At 55.7% G+C, this 24,854-nt stretch overlaps 1 protein-coding gene across 1 annotated transcript in view; it reads left to right on the top strand.

Annotated features, from left to right (window-relative positions):
• COL17A1 (collagen type XVII alpha 1 chain) overlaps positions 1 to 24,854 on the top strand; it is a 52,327-nt gene that overhangs the window by 24,439 nt on the left and 3,034 nt on the right. The window contains exons 16-53 of the mRNA XM_029245102.1: positions 679 to 723; positions 1,734 to 1,946; positions 2,527 to 2,745; positions 3,109 to 3,138; positions 3,517 to 3,543; positions 4,903 to 4,929; positions 5,032 to 5,094; positions 5,836 to 5,940; positions 6,669 to 6,731; positions 7,594 to 7,629; positions 8,263 to 8,316; positions 8,687 to 8,722; positions 9,249 to 9,284; positions 9,932 to 9,994; positions 11,196 to 11,231; positions 11,507 to 11,578; positions 12,388 to 12,414; positions 13,377 to 13,412; positions 15,219 to 15,254; positions 15,490 to 15,570; positions 16,699 to 16,734; positions 17,262 to 17,339; positions 18,250 to 18,303; positions 18,423 to 18,464; positions 18,627 to 18,680; positions 19,149 to 19,208; positions 19,516 to 19,542; positions 19,873 to 19,905; positions 19,986 to 20,060; positions 20,370 to 20,420; positions 20,894 to 21,010; positions 21,509 to 21,646; positions 21,983 to 22,051; positions 22,360 to 22,500; positions 23,013 to 23,102; positions 23,203 to 23,313; positions 23,797 to 23,943; positions 24,226 to 24,570. Coding sequence (XP_029100935.1) covers positions 679 to 723; positions 1,734 to 1,946; positions 2,527 to 2,745; positions 3,109 to 3,138; positions 3,517 to 3,543; positions 4,903 to 4,929; positions 5,032 to 5,094; positions 5,836 to 5,940; positions 6,669 to 6,731; positions 7,594 to 7,629; positions 8,263 to 8,316; positions 8,687 to 8,722; positions 9,249 to 9,284; positions 9,932 to 9,994; positions 11,196 to 11,231; positions 11,507 to 11,578; positions 12,388 to 12,414; positions 13,377 to 13,412; positions 15,219 to 15,254; positions 15,490 to 15,570; positions 16,699 to 16,734; positions 17,262 to 17,339; positions 18,250 to 18,303; positions 18,423 to 18,464; positions 18,627 to 18,680; positions 19,149 to 19,208; positions 19,516 to 19,542; positions 19,873 to 19,905; positions 19,986 to 20,060; positions 20,370 to 20,420; positions 20,894 to 21,010; positions 21,509 to 21,646; positions 21,983 to 22,051; positions 22,360 to 22,500; positions 23,013 to 23,102; positions 23,203 to 23,313; positions 23,797 to 23,943; positions 24,226 to 24,570 — 2,973 coding nt within the window. The remainder of the gene's footprint in view (positions 1 to 678; positions 724 to 1,733; positions 1,947 to 2,526; positions 2,746 to 3,108; positions 3,139 to 3,516; positions 3,544 to 4,902; positions 4,930 to 5,031; positions 5,095 to 5,835; positions 5,941 to 6,668; positions 6,732 to 7,593; positions 7,630 to 8,262; positions 8,317 to 8,686; positions 8,723 to 9,248; positions 9,285 to 9,931; positions 9,995 to 11,195; positions 11,232 to 11,506; positions 11,579 to 12,387; positions 12,415 to 13,376; positions 13,413 to 15,218; positions 15,255 to 15,489; positions 15,571 to 16,698; positions 16,735 to 17,261; positions 17,340 to 18,249; positions 18,304 to 18,422; positions 18,465 to 18,626; positions 18,681 to 19,148; positions 19,209 to 19,515; positions 19,543 to 19,872; positions 19,906 to 19,985; positions 20,061 to 20,369; positions 20,421 to 20,893; positions 21,011 to 21,508; positions 21,647 to 21,982; positions 22,052 to 22,359; positions 22,501 to 23,012; positions 23,103 to 23,202; positions 23,314 to 23,796; positions 23,944 to 24,225; positions 24,571 to 24,854) is intronic.

The following is a 24,854-nucleotide window of genomic DNA, read 5'->3' as shown; positions in this document are numbered from 1 at the left end:
AAGTTAAGTCACAGAACAATTTTTTTAAATGCAAATGACATCAGTTATAATCCTCTCAAGGTTGGAAGCCAAGTCTTCTAAGTTAGCAGTTCCTTACATTTTAGGGGTGGAGGTGGGGTTTGGAGCCAAAAGATCCTTTGCAGAATCTGGTGAAAGCTATAAACAGTTTTCCCAGAAAATTCCACACATGCCCACAAACTCAGTGGTCAGATAGCATCCAGGACTCATGATCTGCTCTCCTCCAAGCCCATCTTTGCCTTTCTGTTCCCTCCACCCCAGGTTAGGAACCTGTGTGCAGTCTTGTAACCAAGAAATCAAGAGTCATTTCTCACAGGCACATTTATTATTTGAATGCCATGGTCATTCTTAACACGGTCCTCCAAAGAATGTCTCGGACTTTAGAGGTTGAAGGTCACAAGAAGGTTATGACACTGTGCTTTTTCCCACTGTGACTTGTTTGCCAAGCCGTGTCTTCAACAATGTGATTGTTGCAAATATGAGATCTGTGAGGACTTAGTTAATAGATGTTCCTGCACATGCACGTGGCTGTTCCACAAGGTCCCTGGGGGCACATCTACTTCAAGCCCTGTCCCAAGTCCACGCACAGGCTGGACTGGACTGGGCTCCTGCAGTTGAAAGGCTCAGTCAAAACATGTGTTCTCGGTGTTTGTATTTCAGGAGACGTGAAGACCATGTCCGCAAAGGGCAAGGCCGCCTCTGCCGGTGAGTAAGACCTGGGCCCTGCAGTGACTGGAGCGGAAAGGGCTGGTTATGGTGAATGGAATAGATAACGGCCCCCTAGCCTGGAGCCAGGGCGTGCATGAGCCACCCAACTCTACAGATCCTCCCCAAAAGCCTTCAGTGGGACCGGGGTGGAGGGCGGGAGAGGGGCTGGCTGGGGGCTGGAGGAGGGCTGCTGAAGGAGCTTAGCTCAGGAGATGTGCTTATGGGCCACACTGCCCCTGCTGGGTGCCCATTGTTTGCCCTTAGCTGCAGAGTCTGCCAACATGGCAGGAGCAGCACAGCAAGGCTACTGTTGTGTCTTACAAACCCCTCCCCTCCCCCCACCCACACGGGCTGCAAGGTGACACTAAGACCCCACACTTCTCCAGTCCTTTACACTTTCCTCACTTGCTCCCATAATCTTGTGAGAGAAGCAGATCAAGGGGTATCAGCCCATTTTAGATACTAAAAACTAAAAACACTTTCACTGAAACTAAAAAATAAATAAAAATAAAAAGCTTCCTGACCACCCCTTAAGAGCTGAGTGCAGTTCTAGGCACTGTGGGGATTACAAAGAAAGAGCCATGTGAACTGAGACATGAAGATGAGAATTATTCAGCTTTGGGCATAATAAAATGCAGGAGGTTGTAGCAGATCCACATTCATAACCAAGAATTTTAAGCCTGGTCGTATCTGCTAATTACTCTACATGCCTCATTTCATTCAACATCCATCTCATGAAGAATGGTCAGCTTTGAACTCTATTTTCTAAAAAATGAAACAGAGAGGTTAAGTGACTTTCTCTGGGTCACACAGCTCAAGGCCAGGATTGTCAGACCTCCACTCTTCGCCAGCCACAGCCCTGTGTTTTTTCCAGGAGCCACACAGGAACCTGAAAGCCCCACTCACATTCACTCAGGCCCACAGGAAGGCACCAAAAGTTGGAGAATTTGGAGGGAAGAGGGCAAGAGCTGCCTGCATTCACCTTACCCTTGCCCTCTCTTCCACAGACTTCTACGGCTACAACCGCCACCGTGGGGGCGGCAGTAGCAGCGGCAGGGGCGCTGGCAGCGGGGTCTCCGGTGGAGGCAGCAAGGGCTCGTGGGGGGCAGCGCCAGCCTGGTGCCCCTGCGGCTCCTGCTGCAGCTGGTGGAAATGGCTGCTGGGCCTGCTCCTCACCTGGCTGCTGCTCCTGGGGCTGCTCTTTGGCCTCATCGCTCTGGGTATGTGGTGATGGCAGCCCTGCTGCCTGTTCCGAAGGGCAAGAATCAGTGAATGTCCCAAGCGTCAGGGGCCAAGGGTCCCGAGATCATGGGTGCAGACCCCATGTTACTGCAGATGAGAAAACTGGGCCTCCAGGAGGCATCTGGCCAAGGTCCCATGGCTGCTCCGTGGCTGAGCTGGGACTCTAAGGCAGCTCCTCGGTCCTGGCCCCGGGCCCCAACCCCGTGGCATCCTGCTCTAAGCACCTGGCTGCCCTTAACAATCAGGCCAGGCCTTTCATAGCTTTTTTACTTTCCACGTTCTGTTGGCTCTCACACCAGCTCCCTGGGAGAGAGGGCCAGCTTTGTGACCATCTCAGATGATGGCCAGGCGTCTTCAAGGCTCGGTTCCGAATTTGAGTAGCTCATCCTGCTGGTAGCCACGACAGACTGTCTCCCCCAAAATATGCCAACAAAATGTCCCCATGGCATGAAGAAGCCGCCACGGACTCCAGAGCCCCTTTTCAGGCTCCCCTGGAAGCTTGGAAGGCACTGGCTCGGGGGCCCCTGTGCTGACACTGCCTCCGTGTGTCCATTTCAGCCGAGGAGGTGAGGAACCTGAAAGCACGTGTGGACGAGCTGGAGAAGGTCAGGAGCAGCGTGCTGCTTTACAACAAGATGGAGAGGACCAGCCGGGACTCCGTGCAGGGTGTTGCGCCGAGGCTGGGCGAGGGTGTCGGCAAATCTGGGCTTGATGGCTACAGTCAAGAAGACCTATGGCAATTCATGAGGGGCAAGCTGATGGCAGAACAGGAAAACGGTGAGCACATCGCAAGGCAAAGGGCCAGTGGCTCCCGGTCCCGGCTCCTGTATGTGGAGTGGTACCCATTTAGGGTACTCTCAAGCTCCCCTCATTCAGCCCTCTTGACAGCCTTGGGAGGGAGGGAGGGAGGGAGGACCCGTATTGCTATCCTGTTTTACAGCTAGTAAAACTCAGACCTGGGGAGAATTGCCCATGATCAAGATCACACAACCTGCACACTTTAGAATCAGATTGCTAGTCCTAGCCTCTGTTTCTTCCTACTGTACCACGGTGATCCCCTTCAAATGTGTGTGTGCGTGTGTGTATGTGTGTGTGACACAGAAGATGTGCGGCTAACTCAGGCTTTGCTGTCTCTTGTAGGAAATCTCCGAGGAAGCCCTGGCCCTAAAGGTATCACAGTGGATGGAGCCCTTTCCCTGCTCTCATTTCCTGCACTTGGAGCTGGGTTTTCTGGGAGGATCAGAAAACTTCTCTTTTTTCCAAATTGAAGGATAAGCAGTGGAAAGATCTTACAGAATCTGTTGGGAGGGTTGAGAATTGGCTCTACAGTCAGAATATCTTAGAATGAGAAGGAAACTAAGGCATCATCTAAGAGAGGCCGAGTGAAGTGCCCGAGAGACGCAGACGGAGACCACGAGGAAGCTACACCACATGCCAGCTCACCTTGAAATGCCATTTACACGCTGTCAGCTGGCCTTAAGATACTAGGAGAGAATGGTCCTTGGGTTCTCACCCCATCTCACAGTTTTCATGTCTTTCTGATTTTAGGTGACATGGGAAGTCAAGGCCCTAAAGGTAAACAAAACCTGGAAAACTTTACCTTAAATATTAGTGAGGGTTGACAGTTTGAAGCAATCAGCAAGTGTCAGAAAACGCACCTCCCACTCCCCTGGCCATGTCCCCTTGTGGTAGGACCGTGAATTGCAGAGCAGCCTGCACACCCTCGGGCTTTTGGGACCCGGGGGCTTCATGACAGAGCCAGGCTACATCTCTGGGGCAGCACGGTGGCGCTGGCCCCTTCTCAGGGGTTCCCACGCCAGGGACCCTGAGGAGGCCTGCATCCAGGGCCTGCATCTCCCCCAGATGCAAAGGGCAGCCTGAGGGCCTGCTACTGCACAACCCCCGGGGAGATTTTGAGAAATACAGATTCCTGGGCCCTGCCAGGAATCAAATGCTCTGGGGACGGACTCCCTCCCCCCAGGTTAATTCTGATGAACCAGGTCAGGAATCACCGATCCAGGTGAGAAGCCTGCTCTCAGGGGTTTTAGCCCAGGTAGGCTGGGAATAAAAGCCACCAGTCAGGAATGGAGCACCTGGAGGGGGGGAATTCAGTAGGAGCAACACCACCTGCCTTCAGGGGAAGTAGGGGCGTCTGGCAGGGAGACAGGACATAGTCACAGGAAAAGGTGCTCCTCAGTGTTGGTTAGCTGGGGGACAGTCACCTGCTAACTTGGGTAGCACGGTGTCGCTGTAGGAAACTGATACATGTCCTCAGAAAAGTGGTCTGACAATCACTGGGACAGGCCTAGGGGTGGGAGGAAGACCTTTCCAATCCCAGTGACCACAGAAGTGCCCCTCGATCTAGCTGAGTGGGATTCTCAAGATTTGGGGTATGTGGGAATTGCTGGAAGATTCTGGGCTCTACTCCCAGAGCCTCTGAGGAGCAGGTGTGGGTGGGGCCGTGAGCCTGTGGCCTGGATCAACCCCGGGTGGTTCTGAGGCCAGGGCTGCACAGACCATTCTGAGAATCACTATTGGGAATGACAGGGTCACCCCTCTCTCCTTCCCAGGGGATCCCGGTGCAGGAATTGGGGTTCCTCCACTTGGTGGCCCTCAACTTCAGGATTCCCTGCCCCGACACGCACACCCTGGGTCACCGCCTCAGCCCCCCTTCCTCAAGGCTCCAGCTTGCAGGTCCCACACCCCTCCTGACTATAATATAGGATGCCCAGTCAAATGTGAATTACATATAAACACTAAATCACTCGTCACTATAAGTAAAAGTTTATTCAATGTTTTCCTGCAATTCAAACTTAACTGAGAGTCCCGTATTTTTACTTGCTAAATTTGGCGATCCCACCTGAATTGCACTGGTGGCTCCTTAGGTGACCGGCCTGAGTCCTCTGGCTGACTTTTTTCTCTCTGTTCCCACAGGAGATCGAGGGTTCCCTGGGACTCCAGGTGCGTAGCCTCTGATGGTTCTGCTGAGGTTGAAGGCTGCCCGGTCCTTGCTCCTGGGGTTTGGGAGGAAAGCAGGGCTGAGCTATTCTTGTGTGTCCACAGGTATCCCTGGGCCCTTGGGCCACCAAGGTCCGGAGGGACCAAAGGGACAAAAAGGCAGCGTGGGTGAGAACCGCTTTTCTGTTCACTTATTCCCTCATTCCCTCATTCATTCATTCATTCATTCATTCAGTAAATGTTCCTTAAGTGCCTGCTGTGTGCCAGACCCTGTTTTAGGTGCTGGGGAGGTGTGGTGAACAAAACAAAACCCCTGCCTACTTTTGGGTGGAGATAAACAATAGACATGATAAATAAGTGAAGTACATAGAGGGAGGAAGTGGCTCGTGAAATGGGAACACAGAGCCCAGTGGAGCCTTGGGAGGGCTCAGGGGTAATTGAAAATAGGGCCGGCAGGGAAGGCCTTAATGAGAAGGTGCCATTTGAGCAAAGAAGTGAAAGTGGGGCGAGAGCCAGGCCTGAGGAGATCTGGGGGAACCCTCCAGGCAGAGGGAGCAGCTACACGCCCTGGGGCAAGCGTGTGCCCGTGGGTCCAGGAGCTTGGGGGGGAACAGGAGGAATGGGGGCGGGTGCTGGAGCCCACTAAGAAGGCAGAGAGTCGAGAGGGAGGGACCTTGGAGGCCTTGCGAGGGTTCAGTGAGTAGAGAAGCCATTTGCAGGTTGGGGCAGAAATGGGACACGATCCACTTGCCTTTTCAAACTCTCTGGCTTCTGCTTTGAGTCTGGGCTACAGGAGAGAGAGAGAGGTAGGGAGTTGGGTGTGGACGCTCCAGGCAGGTGTCCCGCCAGCGAGGTGCTGCCTGGGGCGTCCTTCGCAGCCCTAACTGAGATGGACATTCCTGTCTTTAGGAGAGCCTGGCATGGAGGGACCCATGGGCCAGAGAGGGCGAGAAGGCCCCATGGGGCCTCGCGGTGAACCAGGGCCTCCTGGGTTTGGAGAGAAAGGAGACAGAGGTAAGAGGTGATTCCTTCACCAGGAGGGTTAGCTGCGTCCACACTTCCTTCTTACATCATTCTCCCTCCCTCTGTCTTTTACTAGCATTAGCTGAGCACCTGCCTTGAGCCAGGGGCTGTGCTGGGCCCTGAAGAGACTGTGGTCTAATGAGGGGGCGTGGGCTGTGCTGTGCGTTCAAGCCTGGGGCTAAGACCCCTGCAGTCTGAGTCCACAGAACGTGGTCACAGGGAGAAATGATCTTCCCGGGAGGGGGTGGGGACGAGTCAGGGCTGAGGTGGAGAGCTCAGGGCAGGGCCTGAAGGAAGGCAGAGTGGCGTGCCTGTCCTGGAGCCTCTCATGACTGGAAGGAGGCGGGGAAAGCTTCAGACACAAGTCCAGCCCTGGAGGGAGCTGGGAAGATGTTGCATTAGATACTTAACCGTGAGCCTGCTTTCATCAGGGGAAATGAAGCACAGACACCAGAAATCCTCTCAAGGCCAAAAGATTCACTCTCTCTTAAAAATATTGCTCAACCAGGCAACAAATACTTATTGAGCACCTACTGAGTGCCAGACTTCATGGAATATAGACTCTGGAGGTAGAAACTGATTCTTGGCCTCATGGAGGCCCCAGTGGATCAGAGACCACCGGCAGGGTGGGAAGCGTTCCCTCACCCTGCAAACGACACCACTGGGCTGGGTGGGCAACCAAACTGCGGTACTCTCTCAAAGTGCTTATTTCTCCCCAGGGGATGCTGGTCAACCGGGCATTCAAGGCCCACCTGGTGTCCCAGGTTCTGTGGGTCCCAAAGGTAAGTCAGGTACCCAGACGGTACCCAAGTTTGCCACAACCAGGATGGATCTCAGAGATCCAGGCACTGGGATCCCAGATGGTCCTAACCCACGGTCCCAGGCCTGTGTGGGGTCGACGGGCCCACAGAGGGTCCCCCCACAAAGAAATCCCTGGGCATCAGGATCGGGGCTGTATTTTTGGCTCTGTGGTGGATTTGGGAGTCACGTTTCCATCTCTCTTTTTGTATTTTTTTCCGGTACGCGGGCCTCTCACTGCTGTGGCCTCTCCCGTTGCGGAGCACAGGCTCCGGACGCGCAGGCTCAGTGGCCATGGCTCACAGGCCCAGCCGCTCCGCGGCATGTGGGATCCTCCCGGACCGGGGCACGAACCCGTGTCCCCTGCATCGGCAGGCGGACTCTCAACCACTGCGCCACCAGGAAAACCCTCCATCTCTCTTTGATGGCCCTGTTATGTGGCCCCTAAGTGGGGGGATGGATCTGGAAATCAGAAGTCAGACAATTTCCTTGCTGGCTAGGGCCGAGATGCAAACGTTTGAGAGCAATATGTCTGGACAAGCCAGGCAAATGGGGCCTTCTCACAGTGTGATGCCCATCTGGTCCACTCTCCTCCCTGCCCCTGCCCCTACCCCAGCTCAAATGTTTGACCGTGAAGGAGCAAAGGGTCTCTTGATCCCAGCAGCTACAGTTTCCTGCCTAAGGAGGACTTTGCACTGGGATCACTCCTGGACCCACTGGCTCTGGGGTCCAGCCCTCATCTGGGGGTGCGTGCCCCACCCCTTCCACCTGCCACTCACCATGGGGTCAGTGTTCCTGGCCTGTACCCGACCCATCTGATCATCGTTGTCGTGTTGTCCTCCTCAGGTTCTAGCGGTCTTCCTGGCCCACAGGGTCCCCCAGGTCAGTAGCCTTCTTCTCATAAATAGATGCTATTTCTGGGGAAAAGAGAGGGATGTTAAATGGAGAAACAAACATTTTTAAGCAAATGAAGCAATTATAAAGAGAGCCTATAAGAGACACAAAACGCACATCTGCACGTGTGTCGCCTGCGGCTGAGGCTGGTACCGATGGGTCCCCTGAGATCTGTTCTGACCTGACTTGGGGCACGAGGCCCTCCAGCAGCTTCAGCAGCAGGCAGCTCCCAGCCTGCCTTGATCTGAGCAAAGCGCCTGCCTCACCTGGTCCCCTGTGGGCCAGAGCTTGTCCCGCTGTCCTGGGAGTCTTGAGCTGCAGCCCACTCTGTGACGCAGGCCAACGTCTCTGCCAGGGTCCCATGAGGGGTCCTCATCCCCGGGCCTGGTAATCTCAGGGACAAGGAACCTGCACCAGGACGATGTAGCAGGGACATGGGGAGGAGTCTGTGAACAGCAGCCCTTGACTTTTACTCCAGGGAGTGTGTATGCCTATGTGTGTGTGTACATTTGTGTGCCAAATAGGTGTGTGTACGTGTTGTGTGTATGTGTGCCGTGTGCATGTCCATCCCTTCCAAAGCTGGGGACACTCATCCACCCATGTGGTTTCCTCTGTGTGCAGGCTCTGTAGGTCGCCAAGGTCTCCGAGGTGAAGTGGGACTCCCTGGCATCAAAGGTAAGCTGGGGGAAGGGGTTAGAGGGAGGGGACATCACCTTGTAGATGCCACTCACTTAAGAAGGAGGTCTGGGGGACTTCCCTGGCTGTCTAGTCGTTAAGACTCCATGCTTCCAACGCAGGGGGCACGGGTCAAACCCTGGTCAGAGAACTAAGATCCCACATGCTGTGTGGTACAGCCAAAAAAAAAGGAGGAGGTCTGGGGGGACAGGGTTTGGTGGACATGCCAACAGCCTGTGCAGGCCAACAGGTGCATGAGGGGAAGGGGCAGTCAGGACTGTGGAGGAGCCTGTCTTCAGACACAGACTCTGCCCCTTGTTGGTCGTCCCTACCAAGGCTCTTTACACTAAGGTGTCCATTTCCTTATCAGGTGACAAAGGACCTATGGGACCACCAGGACCCAAAGGTATGCTTCTCCTGCTGCTGCCCGGACAACACCACAGCCTGCCGACTCCTGGGAACCCAGATGTGACCCCTGTCCCAGTGTCCAAAAACCCATATGACTTGGCTCCTGGACCCTGGGGCTGGGAGGGATCTGAGATTCTAGTCGAACCTCAGGGAAACTGAGGCACAAAGAGGAGAAACAGTACCAGCGTCACAATGCTCGGGGTGGCCCTCGGGGTGGCATCGATGCAGCACTGAGGCTTCTCCCCTCTAGTGTGGTCCCCCTCTTGCCCACAGCACCCACTGGTGTGACAGCAGGGCCTGGGTCAGTTTGTGGGTGGGCCCTGACCCAGAAGAGATCTATCTAGTGTGCCTTTTGGGCTTTGTTAATGCTGAGTTCTTGCCAACACTCAGCTGACAGCAGCTTACAGGTGCAGTGGGAACCGTTCTGCAGCCCGGGGTCCCTCTTACTGGGTGAGGTTCTTTTCCTTGCTCATGACTGATGCTTGTTTCCTCCACCCCCCACCCCTGCCCCATTTTTATTTTAGGTGACCAGGGTGAGAAAGGACCCCGAGGCCTCACAGGTCAGTCCCACACAGGAATCTACTGTGATCCACTAAAGACTTTTTGTAAATCCATTGGGTACTGGAGATGGGGGGGAAAAATACAGAAGTAGGAGACAGAATCTCTGTCTAAAACCTTCAGGGGACTTGCAATCTAGAAAAAAGCAGAACAAGATAAAATAAAGCACTGAATGGAGTATAAGCCAGCACCAACATGTATGGTCCAGACAGTAAATGTTTGGGGCAGAAAAGGGAGCTTATGATTATCTCTGATTCTTTTGAAGAATTGAGTTGGGAAAATTAAGCTCTTCCCTAAGTGGCAGAAAGTTTGCCCTACTTGTATCCACTTACCTCCTGCCAACTTGCATGATTAAAAAGAATTTGACAGTACTAGTGCTTTGGCTACAAGGGCCAGCTTTTTGTTGCCAAGGAAATAAGACTCATACACAGGCCCCTTCAGACCAGGCGTGGCCTCTGGGCCAGTCCGTGCCTACTGCCGGGGGTGGGAGGCCTGACTTTAGAATCAAAGCTGACGCTGTGTCTCCAGCCTCTGCTTGGCACACCAAGCTCCTCTGGTTGGGGAGGTGGCAGGCTTGGGGGTGGCCGGGAGGGTGGAGTGTTCTACCACTGTCAAGCTCCTCCAAACACCTAGTCCATTTCCTTTGCAGGCGAGCCCGGCTTGAAAGGTTTACCTGGTGCTGTGGGCGAGCCCGGGCCTAAAGGAGCAATGGGTGAGTGTCTCACAGCAGCAGACATCATGGGTCTGCCCCGCCACAGTCATCATCATGGCCCTAGAGTTGAGATTCTCCTAGAGCTGCATCTCCCATTCTCTAATCTACCCACCCCTGGTAGAGGCTCCATTTACAGGCTGTTCCTGGATCTGGGCATCCCTCTTGGGGCTCAGAGAGCTGCTGCTGTCTCTAACAGTTTCTTACTGCTCTGGAGGGGCTTGGCAGGATATGGTCCATCTGCCCCGGTTCCTGCCTCTAAGACCCTCAGGCCCTTGGGGAGGAGAAACAAGGGCTGAGGTTCTTTGGAACCCACAGAATTCCAGGCACAGCCCTGATACTCCAGGGTTCAGCCCTTTGGCTGACCCTTACTGAGGGACCTGTCAGCCAGGACAAGGAAGCTGGCTAAAGACCCCCCACGGGGCCAGGCATTTGACACCACATCCCAGAAGGGTCTAAGCCCCACCAATGGAGATGTGGTGCATTCATGATCTCATTCATTAACAAAGTGTTAGGAAGCGCTGATGGTGTGCAGGATGCTGTGCTGGGCGAGTAAGATGCTTTACCTCCCTCGAGGGGAGATAAAGCTTGTGTGAGATGACAAGGGCCATGAAAGGTACAGGGTGCTATGCGGAAACAGTAGAGAGAGAAGTTTCTTCCAACCGGAAGGATGAAGGAGATGCCTTTTCAGATGGTTTTAAAAAGTAAAGAAGATTTTAATCACATCAATTTAGAAAATGCCACGCAGAGACATGAGTGAGGAAAGACAAAGAGGTGGGAAAAAGCAGGTGGGAAGAGCTGGCCCCAGAAGGACATCACTGTGGACGGAGGTTAGGGTGATGCCTACAGCAGAGGAGACAAGATCTTGGAGAATCTTGACCTCCAGGACCTGGACCAAATGAGGCTGACGTGTATTGAGCATCTGGTGTGTGCGAGTCCTGTGCCATCGATGCGGGAGATGCAGTGGGGGCCGTGGAACAGTTCTCAGCAGGAGAAGAGGCATTACTGGTTTAGGAGGAGAGGGCAGGAAAGCTGCACCCTGCAGGTGTGACAACGACAGGGCTTCTTCCACGTCTGATGGCTGCAGGAAGGGATGCATGGGTGCCCCACCTAGGAGACAGCTTGTGAGGCTATAACGCAGTGGAGGGAGGGAGTCCCAGAGTAGCTCCCAGAGTCACTGATGAACTTGCATCTGCTTTCCTAGGACAAGCTGGCCCCGACGGACACCAAGGCCCAAGAGGTTGGTCACTCAGCTGCTCTCCTCACTCCCCCGGCCCACCACTGCCCCCCCTGCTCACGTCCCAGCGCTCAGCCCCCAGCCTCCCGCCCCCCGATCACAAGGCCAGAGGGCGTACATCACAGGGAGGTGTGCAAGGTCCCGGTCTCATCCCCCTCCTCCCTTCCACCTGCCAGCAAGTTACTCAGTAAAACCCCAAGAGACCATTGGCTCCGATGCGTTGGCTGGTCAGCTTGCCTAAAAGGCAAACGTTTCCACGTTGGTCATGCTTTCTCTAGGGGAACAAGGTCTTCCAGGGATGCCCGGAATCCGGGGCTTACCAGGACCTTCTGGAGACCCAGGAAAGCCAGGTAACAGAGTGGGAAGTGGGTGCTGGCCATGCTGTGTGTGTGTGTGTGTGTGTGTGTGTGTGTGTATGTACCTTCCTTAATCCATTTTCCTCTAGCAGCTCATTAGGAAAATGCCACAGCTGCTGGCTAGAGCCGGGCACAGCGGCTGTGAGTCCTGACACCTGAGTCACCAAGTCTGGCAACTTGGAAAAGAGAGATCAACACTGAAAGCAAGGAGTTCTAGAAAGGGGCAAGGAGTCTCCTAAAAATGGCAGTTTATCACCACCTCAGTGTCTGGGTCCCCTGTGGACCCCCTTGGGCCGTGCCTGGACCCTCGCCAATAGCCACCAGCCTGGGGAGATAAGCCGTTGTTAGGGTCTCCACCAAAGGCCCAGCAGGAGCAAGATCCTCAGGGCTGCAGGAGGAACAAATCAAAACAAGCCAAGAAAGCCGGGAGGACAAGGTGGCAATCCTCAGGGGCCGATGAGGAACAGGGGGCCTCTGGGCTCCTTTGGTGGGCGCACAGATGGAGAGCACCCAGGAGGGAGCCTGGGGGCAGCATTAGGGGTCAGTGAGTGTGTGAACTTTTGGGGTTTGTAGCTCTCAGACGCCAAAGGGTCTTGAGCCCAAATGGGCTAAGAACCATCCCCTGATGGAGCAGTGAGTCAGAAAACTGCTCTCATCCAGGGCTGCGGGGACCCTGGAGTCCGGCTGCCCCAGACACGGGGTTCGTCCTCCTGCACCCACCAATCCCTTCCGCCCGCTCCTGCTGCTGAGGGGTCGGCTCCTCCGCCCTTCAACTCTCCTCTCATGTCTTCTACTCTCCGTAGGTCTCACAGGACCCCAAGGACCTCAGGGTGAGTCATCGGGTCACTGCCACTTCAAATGCCGCCGCCAAGCCTCCCAATCCCGGCATTCAGCAGATGCGTCTCCAGTCACCTTAGTACTTCCTCTCCTTCCCTCACTCCCCCAGCAAAAATGGGTTTAGGTCATTTTGATGTGAGTCTTGAGAAACACCTTAGGAAGGACAAATATGCACAGAACAATCTAGAAAGCCATTCTAGGAGAGATGAGGTTAGATCACGTGTGAATGCTGTCTGCCTGAGCCTGCTCCCCTTTGGTGCAGGGACCCCCAAGAGGAGGCTCCAGGCCCAGGAGTCCCATTAGCCCCACAGAGGCCCACATCCCCTGTGGCACGGTAGGGAGTGGGCACTCATCTCATGCAGAAGGGCCCAGCCTCCCTGGGACAGTCTCAGTGTCAAAGCCTGTCCGATAGTTGGACAGTGTGCACCCACTTGGATTTGAGAAGCTGTCACCACACCAGCCCCAACTCCTAAAGGAAATTAGGCAAAGATGGAAAATAAAATCAAACAGCATCACCCCTCAACAGTTGAGTGCACAGGGATATCTTTCAAATGCTCCCTGGTGGAGTTGTGGACAAAAGCAAGAGGGGGTGTTGCATCAGATACAGGAAGCCCAGCCCCTACTCCCCCAGGCTGCAGGGACGGTGGGTTACAATGGCCGCTTTGCAGGCTGCAGGGGACTCATCACCCAGAGGGACTGGGATCCCCCAAAGCTGGACCTGTGAGCCTCTGCCTCCAGCCCAGCTGTTGCTCCATTTCCTAGAGAGGGAGAAGGGCTCAGAGCAAGAGGCTCCCTCAAGGGAGCTGGGCTAAGGTGGAAGGTTGAGCCAGGTGGGTCTGCAGGTTTCAGTCAGCAGTTGTGGCCTTGCCAGTGACAGAGCACCAGGTGCTACCACAGGGGGTCTGGAATTGCTGGCCCTCAATCATCCTGACTGACTTGTTTTCAATCACACCAGGACTTCCTGGGACCCCCGGCCGACCAGGGGCTAAAGGTAAGTGATTTTCCAAATTAGACAGTCACTGGTCATTTTGGCAGGAGGGGAGGCATTGGCAGGAGGGAGGTCCCTCTGTGGCCAGAGCCTGGATCAATAGTGGCATCTAGTGGCTTCAGTGGAAGGCTGTGAGGCTGGGGAGCCAGGGATTCTTCTGACCAATTAAGCCCTGAGTCCTCAAGCCCCACCCTTCCCCCCACAATCCAGAGCCTCGCTTTGGTGCCTGGTTGTGTCCAAGCCCTCGATGGAGGAGGATCTGCAAGGGTGCTGTCCCCACCGCTGACTCTGTAATGCCCCCCACGATGCTCTGTCCCCTCACTTAGGCGTGGTCCCCCCATGATGTGCCTCTTCCCTGGGACAAGTGTTATGGTCCACACAGGCCTCAGTGTAACGGGGACACTGCCACCCCCTTTCTGAGAGGGGGCTTTGATGCAGGCAGGGAGGAGCCTCTCAGATGTTACTAAGAGGCCAAAGTCAGAGTTCTCAGAGGGGCATCCTCAGGACTCAGACCCTTACATGTAGGGCGACATTCGCATCTGGTTCTGGGCCATCAGACCCCAACCCTGAGCCAGTCCAGGAAAGGGGCTGCTCAGGGACGGTCCTTCTCCTTCTGTCCCTGTGACCCCACGTTCCTGAACCCTGATGTTCGCTGGAGCTGCCCTCTGTCACTGTCACCTTGGGGGGGGACCTGCTTTCCAGAAACTATGGCTAACAACGGGTTGGGCCAAGGAGTTCTTTCAAGAACATCCCAAGCAGACACATCTCTGGGTCCACAGATCTGCTCATGGATTGATGGCATCTTTAGTAAAAGATCAGAGGCTTGGGGATTCTCGAGGAGAGACACCCTGCCCTTCTCCAGGGCCTGTGACTTTCTGTCCAGCGTGCACAGAGGTGGACATTGTACCTGACACTGGATTGTGTTCCAACAAAAAGAAAGTCAAGCGCTTTCTCTTGGCCTTGACCTCGAGGGGCTGGCAGATTACAAGCTTCCCCAAAGGGAGAAATCAGTATCACCCCTCAGCGTGGGGATGACTGAATTGCCCACAGGCCTTGGGAAATGACAGAAAGGTCCCAGAAGAATCTCCAGTCAAGGGTTTTTCCATCCTCTACTTCACTCACTTGGTTCTGCAGAATGTGGATTTCCATCGCGACAGCCTTGGGAAAGTGTGAATCTGACATTCCCTTCTTGGAAGTCCTCCATGCACATTCGCATTTTCAACCCTCTAAGACACAAGGCAGAGAAGAGATCTGTTAACCTTTACATGACTTGGAGTTTCCCAGGCCACAGAACCCCCTCTTGACTCTGTGTAGAACCTACTACTGTCCCAGGGAATTAGCACCTGAGGGGCACTGGGAACCAGACTCTACCCCGCAGGCTCACTGCCTCTGCTCTTTGACCTCTCAGTGCTTTTTGCACCTAAAGCAATTCCTAGTAAGAGCCTGCAGTGCCCAGTGTGGGAGGAGATAGAGTGTGGGAGGGGGAACGACTCCTGAGTCAGCTCATTCTGGCCTCACCACAAGGCAAACTCTCCAACATCCACAAATGAAGCCCCTTCGCAGAGTCCCAGCTTCTTCCAAAAGCTAATGTGGGCCAAGAAGGTTGATGCTCGAGCCTCCAGGGTCTCCAGCGCAGAAATTGGTGCTTAATGCATCCTGTATGCTCCCCTCCAGTTCATCAAAATGCCTTCAGCCTGAGGGTTAGAAGCCCAGGAGTGGGTCTCAAATGCAATCAGAAGCCTTGAAAATGATTCATTGAGCCACTAATTGATCCTGGGAATAACCACTCTCCTTTGCCTCCCCTCCCAGGTGAACCAGGAGCTCCAGGCAGGATCGTGACTTCAGGTAGGTAGACCCTGCACTGTGTACAGGGCGTCCGCCCTGGCTCTGCCTCAACACCCTGCAAGTCCGCGGGCTCCGTGCTTTGGGCAAGGTGCAGTGCTGAACTCTTCCAGTCAGAAGTGAGGAGGGTCGGGGGATTTCAGACCTAATACTGGCCCAACCTGGCCCACAGCCTGGCCTGGGTCCCCTCTGAGCGAGGAGAGTGGGGCTCAGCGTTCAACGTGCCTTCTGTTTTCAGAGGGATCATCGACTCTCACTGTCCCAGGTCCCCCGGGACCTCCTGGAGCCATGGGACCTCCAGGACCTCCAGGTGCCTCAGGTCAGTCTGTTTTCTTGCTTTGCCCCAGATCAGCATCAGGCCTTGGTTGCATCTGACTATAGCAGCATTCGCTCAAATCCTGAAACCCGGGCCGGAACCCGGGGAAGAGTAGGAAGGGGCTGAGAAAGCCCCTCCCAGACAGCCTGGTGAGCCCTAATCACTCCCCAGCACGTATCCTAAGCCCTGCATGGCATTGCTTTACTAGGTCCCCGCAGTACCGTTGTAGGCTCGAGCAGGTAAATGACACGCCTAAGGTCACACGGATAAGAAATAGCAGAGTCAGGGTTCGGCCCAGGTCCTTCTGCCTCCAGAACAAGTATTGACTTGTCAGAGTCAGTCCTCAAATTGTTTCCTCTTGGAAAACAACTTGATAATATGCATCAAGAGCAACAAAAGTGCGAGGAATCTATTTGAAGCAAATAGCCCCAAATTGTCCAACAATAATGAGATGGCTACAAAAATATGAAGACTTAAAGTTGTTAGCAGATAACAGTGGTATTTAAAAGGGCAGGTAACACAACGTTGTAAATCAGCTATACTCCAATAAAAAATTTTTTTTTAAATAAAAGAGCAGAATACTCAATAATGTGTGCTCTGTAGTTGCAACTATATTTATATAAGATAAAAAAATGCTGGAAGGAAATACAACAAAATGCCTGTAAGTTAAAGAATTGTGGGTGATACTTTTTTCTATTTATCCAAAATGCCTGTTTTTTTATATCTATTTTTTAATTATTTAAAATGTTTGTGTGTAAATGAAATACATTATTTAATATGACCAAGGCAAGTATGGATCGGCCTGCCCTCCTGATAAACTCCAGTGAGACTGGGAACACTGGGGGTGTTTAGAAGTCCCTAACCATCGGAGGACAGTGTCAGAGAGGGCAGTCCTGCCCATCCCGGGGGCCCCAGTGCCTGGCAGAGGAATTCTCACTGGAATGGACCACAGGGCTGGTCTCAAATTGCTTATTGCTTTCAAATAAGCAAGATGACCTCTTTGGGCCACTGTTCCATGCCTTGTGAGGAAGGTACTTAATGTACCCAGGCACCTGTCTTTTCTTCAGTTCTTTCTAGAACTCTGCCCCTAGAGGTGTGATAAAACCTTTTCTTCCCCAACCCCATTTCCAGGCCCCATTGGCCCAGCTGGTCTCCCAGGACAGCAAGGTATGTCACACCCTGAAAGAACGCATGACTGTAGGCTGTGGAGAGCTTCCTTCCTGGGGTGGCCCTGCACCCCATCTTTAAGTGAGAGATGTGCATGTTGGGAAGGGAGGTGAGGGGCCACCAGGCTCTTCTCCAAGGCCCCGGCAAGGCCTCCGTAGCCAGAGGAGACACCTCCTCCCACCTTCTTCCATGCTTCTGAGAAGGTAGGGATCCTCCCGAAAGGGAGATTGAGGCTCTTGGGTCAGGATCAAGCTCAGCTATCTTCACAGGCCTCAGGCCTCTGGTGACCAGATCCTGAGAATCGTGTCACTGTCCAGCAACTTATCCAAATATCAAAAAACGGACTCCAGGTCCTCCTGGGATGGGTCTCGTTCCCAGCCAACACTCTGGCCCCGCCCACAGTCAGCTCAGCCCCGCCCACAGTCAGCTCCGCTTGGCCCTGCCCCACCCCGAGCACGTGGGCGGCTCCAGAGAGAAAGCACTGACAGCTGCAGGCGGTGTCCCCCAACTCTGTGTCCTCCCCACAGGCCCGCGAGGGGAGCCAGGACTTCCTGGTGAATCGTTCATGGGCAGCAGCAGCTCCATCTCTGAGGTCCTCTCCGCCCGTGAGTGCCACCGTGTTCTCTGGGACAGGTGACACAGGGGTGGGAGTGGGAGAGGTGGCCATGCACTGGGGCCTGCAGCAGCTGCACCAGTGAGTCATCGTGAGCCCCAGTGTAAGGATGGCCAGTTCCTCTGAAACGCAGTGCTCGCTGAGAAGGAACAGCAGGGGTTTTATCAGCTGTGGAGGATGAGTCACAGGGGATGGCACAGCTGTCAGAGAGGCTCTCCGGATTCCAGGAGGACCAGGGTCACATGAGGCCTCTGAACCCAGCCCTGTGAGTGTGACTGGAGGAGTCCTGAATCCCCCACACCATGAATAACGACGAGGGTCCCTGGGTTCTCAGCCACAGGCCCGGCCTAGGAGCGCTGACTCCTGGGTCCTCCGGTTCCCAGAGTCCTTTAAAGAACCCGGGCAGAGATGCCGCTGGGCCTCCCACCTGGGCACCTGGACACTTGAACAGCAAAGACAACGCCAGCCCTGGTCTAACAGTCACCATGTGCCAGGCGCTGTGCCTTGTCGTCCCACCGAGTCTGCACAAGGCCCTTGTGATGTAGATCTTGCGCCTCTGGTTTACAGTGGAGGAAGCTGAGGCTGAAAGGTCAAGAACTTGCCCACAAGCTGGCAGTGATGAGGCAGGATTTGAACTCAGGCTGTCTGACACCGAAGCCATGCTCTTAATCATCACTGCACACCCCCATCAGCCACCAGGGAGCTCGACTCAGCCCTGCCCTGCCTCTGAGCAAAAGGCATCTCTAGCAGAGGGGGTCTTGGAGGGTCCTGTGCCACGACCCATGACCCATGGCCTGGTGTGTGGGTGTGAGCACAAGCACCGAGGATCCTGGTGAGGGGTGAGGCTGGCGGAGACAGCCTCATGACAGCTTTTGCTCATTTCTGGTTTCTCCTTTCCACAGAGGGTCTTGATTTACGAGGTCCCCAAGGCCCACCTGGACCACCTGGGCCACCAGGTGAGCACCTCAGGGATCTTTGGAAGGTGGGGAATCTTGGGGGCAGGGGGCTCAAGGCACTTAGTGAGGAAGCCAAGATCCTGGGTTCAGCATTGCCTCTTCCTCACCCTCTTCTACAGGACCATCCATTCCAGGACCCCCAGGACCCCGAGGCCCAGCAGGTGAGAGCTAAGCAATGGGAGATGAGAGACGATGGGACCCAGAGCCCAGGCTTCTTCCGGGCCAGCTCTTAAGAAAGAGCTTCTCTGTCACTTCTGCTCCTGGGCAGAGTGTTCCTGGCCCACCTCTTGGCATTAATAGGTCTTGGGTGCTCTCTTATCTAGGGGAAGGCTTGCCAGGCCCACCAGGCCCACCAGGATCTCTCCTGACCAGCTCAGGTAATGCTGGGGAGTCAAGTCGCTCCTGTTCTCTACCTCAGCCCCAGCCCCAGCACATGCCATGGTCATGGGCACACAGCCTTTCTGACCTACTCACCATGTTTCTCCTTCTGACTTTCCACCGTGAGTGTGTTTGCATAAACTCCATGCTACCTGTTGCGTGGAGAGAAGGTAACTGATGCCAATCCAGCCACCCTGAGAATCCCTGGTTGCCTAGCCTGGGGGAGATCTGCCTTTGGGAAGCTTCTGGGCCAACTGGGGAGACCTAGTTCCTGTCCTCAGGGAGCCCAGCTCTGATAAAGTAGATAGGACACATGCTCATGAAATGAGATAAATGCTGACAGTATAACATAGAAACATATGGAAATAACTTTAGAACATACTTTAGCCCAGAACTTGTCTGTAGTGGAAAATTCATCCATCCATCCATCTATCATCCACACTCAAAACTATTTCTTTCCTCTACAGAGACCTTCTTCTCTGGCCCTCCAGGCCCACCTGGCCCCCCAGGCCCCAAGGGAGAGCAAGGTGAGCACAGTGTCTTAGGGAGCGCAGGAGCCTGTGTGAACCCCAGCTGACCCAGCTGGTGGCCGGGAGAGTTCTGATGAGGCTGGATGAGCGGGCCTTCACCCTCCTGCCCTATCCCATTAGGAGCTCAGCAGCCTGCAGCAGGGCGTGGGGGGTGGTCGGAAGCTCCGCCACGAATATCCGCCTCTGCCTTGTCCTGATGGGAGGAGAGGCACGAGGGGCCCTGGAGCCCCGACCCCTTCCCCATGGGCCCCTTGCAGTCACAGCATCTGGGTGGGACCTGTCTCATGACTGTCTTCTCCTCCAGGTGCCCCAGGCCCCCGAGGACACCAAGGTACAGTAGAACTGGCATCAAACAAACCTGGGGTAGGGGTGGGAGTGGCAAAGGCTGACCTTCCAAGATCCCTGAGCTTCTTGAGTTTGGTCCAGATGAGGGTAGATCAGAGTGTGTCTCTGATGGTTGAGAACTTACATGCGTGCGTGCGTGTGTGTGTGTGTGTGTGTGTGTGTCTGTGCGGCAGCTCTAGATACTACCCAAGGGCCGGTGCTGTCCCAGCCATCATGAATCTTGGGGAGCCTCGGGAGGGAGGTGGTGTCTTGGGCTGGGGCACGGGGAGAGGGAGGCCGGCACAGCTGACTGTTCCCTCTCTGCTGTGTCCCTCAGGCGAGCGAGGCCTCCCAGGGTTCTCAGCCTCAGGTAAGTGCTGAGCCCCCTGCTGCCGGCTCTGCCGGAGCCTCTCCCCACCTGGCTGACTGCCCTGTGTTGTTGGCCTCCAGGCTCCAGTTCTCTCGGACTCAACCTACAAGGACCGCCAGGCCCACCCGGCCCTCAGGGACCCAAGGGTGACAGAGGTCAGTGAAGGCGGGGAGGAGTGGGAGCAAGGCTGGCTCCCAGAGCCCGAATAGAGGGCAGCGAGTACTTGCTGATGCTACAGCCTTGGGAGGAAGAAGAGGCTGAAGAGAGGAGAGCCTGGAGGGAGAAAGGGACGGGTGTGGGGATACAGTCTCTGCCCAGGGAAGCTGTGACACCATTGCAGAAATGAGACTGAGAAACATGGGACAGTTGTTGAGACACAGCTGACAGTGTGGTTGAACTTGAGGAACCAGGGGAGGCTTCCTGGAGGAGGTGATGCAAACAGAGCTGCTTGTTTTGGATTCCAGGTGATCCCGGAGTCCCAGGGGCTCCCGGCATTCCCAGTGGGCCCTCTCGAGGTAAGAACCAAAGGTGCCCAAAGTTCTTCTCTCTTTCTTCAAGTGAGGCTGATCATGCCAGTGAGGATATTAATTAACTAATTCATTCACTTATCCATGATTCAGTGTTGATGAGATACTTTCTCCACGTGCTGGGATCTCTGAACTGCCTTTAAGGAGGTTACAAGTTAGCGGGGGTGGGAGGGAAGGATGCCTGCACGATAAAGATGACTAGCAACGCCGGTGATGAATGATGGCGAGAACAGAGCCTGGGAGCTAGGGGTTCAGGGGCGAGGGAGGCCATGTGGGCGGTGAGCAGGTTGCCGAAGGAAAGGGAGGGCTCGGCCTGGGAGAGCTCCTAGGAGCTCTTTGCCACTGTCTTAGTTCTCCTACTGAGAAAGAATCTCCCTCCTCAGACTATAAAAGCATTGCCTGGGCTCCCTTGTTGGACCCCAGGGTGGAGAGACCAACTCAAGAGGCTTTCTCTCCTGCAGGGGGATCGTCATCGAGCACCATGTTCATGCAGGGCCCACCAGGGCCCCCCGGGCCTCCAGGCTCCATCAGCAGCTCTGGCCTGGAGATTCAGCAGTACATCTCTGACTACATGCAGAGTGAGTGCCCGGCGTCTGAGTGGGGCAGCGTGTGTGTGTGTGTGTGTGTGTGTGTGTGTGTGTGTGTGTGTGTGTGTCCACGTATTGATACATAGATTGTCCTCACCCCAGCAGAGGCTCTTACACCCACATGCTCATCCACATGCACGTGCGTACACACACACACACACTTTCACACTGGTGTGCACTCCCCCAACCTCATCCATGTGCTGTGGAGGTGAGGGTGTGATGTCCACACATGTGGGCACCAGAGCTTTGTCAAATGGGTGGCTGACTGGAGTCTTGTTAGTCCACAGCCATGGAGATCCACCTGGCCCAGCACAGTCTGCCTCAGTTTCTCCATCTATAGCAAGGGGAGTCTAGGCTCCCTGCTGGCCCTGCCTTGGCCCCTGTGTGGGATGGGTGGGTGCATTTCATCAAGTACTTCAGGTCACCTCTGTGGGGAGGACACGCTCTCTTGGGGACAAGCCTGACTTTGCTTTATTTCTTTGTTGGCAGGTGACAGTATCAGGTCTTATCTATCTGGAGTTCAGGGTCCCCCAGGCCCACCTGGTCCCCCCGGGCCTGTCACCACCATCACGGGTGAGACTTTCAACTACTCAGAGCTGGCCAGCCTCGTCGTGAGCTACTTACAGAGTAAGCCTCTCCCCACCCGCTGTAATGACACCTTCCTCCCAGGGTCCACGGTTATTCCTGGAGTCTCGTCTCTTAATTTGCTGTTTGCTTTGCCCTTTTTCTGAATGTGATGTTCAATGCTGAATTCACGGTAATCAGGCCGCCGAATCTAGCTTCAAAAAAGGTTTGTTCAGATTAAGAAATATAGAAATAAGAAATTATAAATGGCCTGCTAACACCCCCGTGCATTCATTTCCCCCAAACGGAAACAGCTGGTTGACCGGGTCTGTGATTCTGGAGTAATGAGTGCGTTGCTTCAGTACCAGCTAAGCGGGTAACCAGTTTCCTTCCCCACAGCTTCGGGGTACAGCGTCAGCACGTCCTCCACCTCCATCTCCTCTGAAGACATCCTGGCTGTGCTCCAGCGTGAGTCGGCTGTGGTGGGCTAGAGGGTGGGGTGCCTTCCCTCTCTCCTGGCCGCACTTGTCAGGCACACTTGGCGGTCCCTTGGGACAAGGAGCCACTCCCTCCTCTCTCCCAGCAGCCAGCTGGAAAGGGGGCATCAGCTCTCCCCTCTAAGGCCAGGCAACCGGGCAGGAGCCCCTTCAGCTCCCGGAAGCTTGATGATGTCCCCCTGGGGGTCTGAGAACCCCCAGCTCACACGTCACTTGGGCCAGTCTGTGGGGAGGTTAGGCTGGATGTGTGGTCCATACTGGCGCCTCCTCTCCTTTCAGGGGATGACGTGCGTCAGTATCTACGGCAGTACCTGATGGGCCCTCGGGGTCCCCCAGGGCCACCAGGAGCCAGTGGAGGTTGGTCCCTCCAGTCTTTGGACTATGCAGAGCTGAGCAGCCGCGTCCTCAGCTACATGTCCAGTGAGTGTCCGCCTCCGTGGCAGGGCAGGCAGCAGGGCGGGACATCCCGGAAATGGCCCCCTGGCCCTCTCCCGCCAGGCTGCACCCAACCCAGAGGGAGGGGGGCCGCTTCAGAGCTGTTCAAACCTGTGGCTCCAGAGCAGGTCACGAAGCTGGGCGAGGGAAGCCAGAATGAGTGTCCCGGGCACCGTCCTGCACACGACTCACACGCACACTTCTCTATACACACATGCACACACGCACACTCCCACACACCCAGCAGGAGGAGGGCTGTGGGCACTTCGGACCTGCACTCGTCCCGGGCCCTGGGGCCTCTCCTCCGTGGTGCCGTTACCCAGGGTCTCGTGTCCGCGTTACCCTCTGCCAGTCTCTTCCCGCTGCCCCTCTCGCCCCTATCCCAGCCTCCGCTTCTGTTCAGGTTGTTTCTGTCTGGCTTCCTCTCTGACACGGTGTTTCCATCTGCCCTTCCCTGTCTGATCTGCATCCATCGCAACTTGGGATTTGTTCCTCAGGCTCCGGAGTCAGCATTGGGCTTCCTGGCCCCCCAGGGCCCCCAGGCTTGCCGGGAACATCCTACGAGGAGCTCCTCTCCTTGCTCCAAGGTACGGCCGAGCAGGGCCATCTGACCGAGTGCTTCGGGGTGGATGGCAGAGCTCCTTGGCCCAGGCTGTGACCGATCCTTGCTCTTCCTTGGTGTCTCAGGGTCTGAATTCAGAGGCATTGTTGGGCCCCCAGGTCCCCCTGGGCCACCAGGGCTCCCAGGCAGCGCGTGGTCCAGCATCAGCATGGAGGACCTCTCGTCCTACCTGCAGAGTAAGGAGTGAGGCAGGCGAGGGCTGCAGCCTGACCTCCAGGGCTCCCGCGGGTCTGAGCCAGGGCAGCCGTGGAGGGCTCAGCCCAGGCACCAGTCCTCCTAGAGCGGGTACAGGGCCGGGCTCTGGGGCCCTGGAGGGGGACACACTTGACGTTGAGGTGCTTTCAGCCCTGGCAGGGGGAGAAGTGGGGGGACACCATGCGTCCAAGTCACGAGAGAACTCGGGGGCCAGCGGGTGACCAGGTGCCCAGCCGGGAGCCCCAACTCCCAGCGGCAGAAGGGCTGAGGGGAAGGGATATGATTTGGGTTGAATGAGGCCCGGGACTGGGGGTGGAGAGCAGCGGGGAGCAGTCACCCCAGGGGAGGACGGGACACGCGTGTGGGGGCCTCCCTCACCGCCTCCTTCCAGACGGGCCCAGGCTGGGAGTTCCGCGGTCCTGGCAGGGGATCCCTGATCTTTCTTTCTCTTGCCCCCTGCTCAGCTGCTGGCTTGTCATCCATCCCGGGCCCTCCTGGTCCCCCTGGCCCCCCAGGCCCTCGAGGGCCCCCGGGTGTCTCAGGAGCTCTGGTGACATACGCAGCTGAAAACAGCGACAACTTCCGGAGTGAGCTGATCAGCTACCTCGCAAGTGCGTGTCCCCGACGTCACTCTCCCTCCTCCATCCCCTCCCAGACCAGGCTTCTCCCTGTGAGAGGGGCAGCCAGCGGGGCTTGAAGGGAACTGGAGGCCAAACACATAAGCCGCCCTGGTCAGTCGAGGAAGCCCGGCTTCCTCCCAGCCCACATGCTCCCGCTCGGTGCGAGTTCACATCCTGCTCAGGGGTGCTGAGGCCCTGGGAGAAACACCCCCAAGTCCCACTTCTTTCTCTCCCCCAGACCTGGCTCCCACTAATGCCGCTTCTTCCCCACAGGTCCTGATGTGCGCAGCTTCATCGTCGGCCCGCCGGGTCCTCCCGGGCCCCAGGGTCCCCCCGGGGACAGCCGCCTGGTGTCCACGGACAGCTCCTACAGCCGGGGCGGCAGCTCCTCTTCTCTCGGTCGGGCCTCTTCCTACGGCTCCTCCACGGGCATAGGAGGAGCAAGCGGAGGCTCCCTGGGCGAAGGGGGAGCCTTTGGCCTGGACACGGGCCGGGGCCGAGGCTATGGGGCAGCGGCAGAAGGCGGCACGTATGGCAGTGACGGTGGTTTCGGGGCCAGCTTTGCTGGAGGTCTGGATTACAACGAGCTGGCCCTTCGGGTGTCTGACAGCTTGCAGCGTAAGTGGGGACACGTAGGCTTCAGCGCTGCGGGGTTACGGGAGCATGTGAGCATCTCCACATCCAGTAGGACAGCAGTTCTGGAATCAGACGGGCAGGGACTGAAGACAAGCTTAGTTTAAGGGGCCCAGTTGGGACTGGAACCTATGCTGCAGGGAACAGAGATGCTGGGGTCTTTGTCCTTTGTTTTCCCAGAGGAGTCTATATGACTATGAAGGTTTTCTGGTGGGGCTGAGGGAAGGCTGTTGACTAAGAAGCCCTTTCCCGGGCGGCTCACCAGCACA

The sequence above is a fragment of the Monodon monoceros genome, unplaced genomic scaffold (assembly GCF_005190385.1).
Source record: "Monodon monoceros isolate NGI ecotype Baffin Bay Population unplaced genomic scaffold, NGI_Narwhal_1 Super_Scaffold_4, whole genome shotgun sequence".
NCBI lineage: Eukaryota > Metazoa > Chordata > Mammalia > Artiodactyla > Monodontidae > Monodon > Monodon monoceros.
Note: the sequence above shows the minus strand (reverse complement) of the source record. Positions and strands in the feature narration are given on the sequence as shown.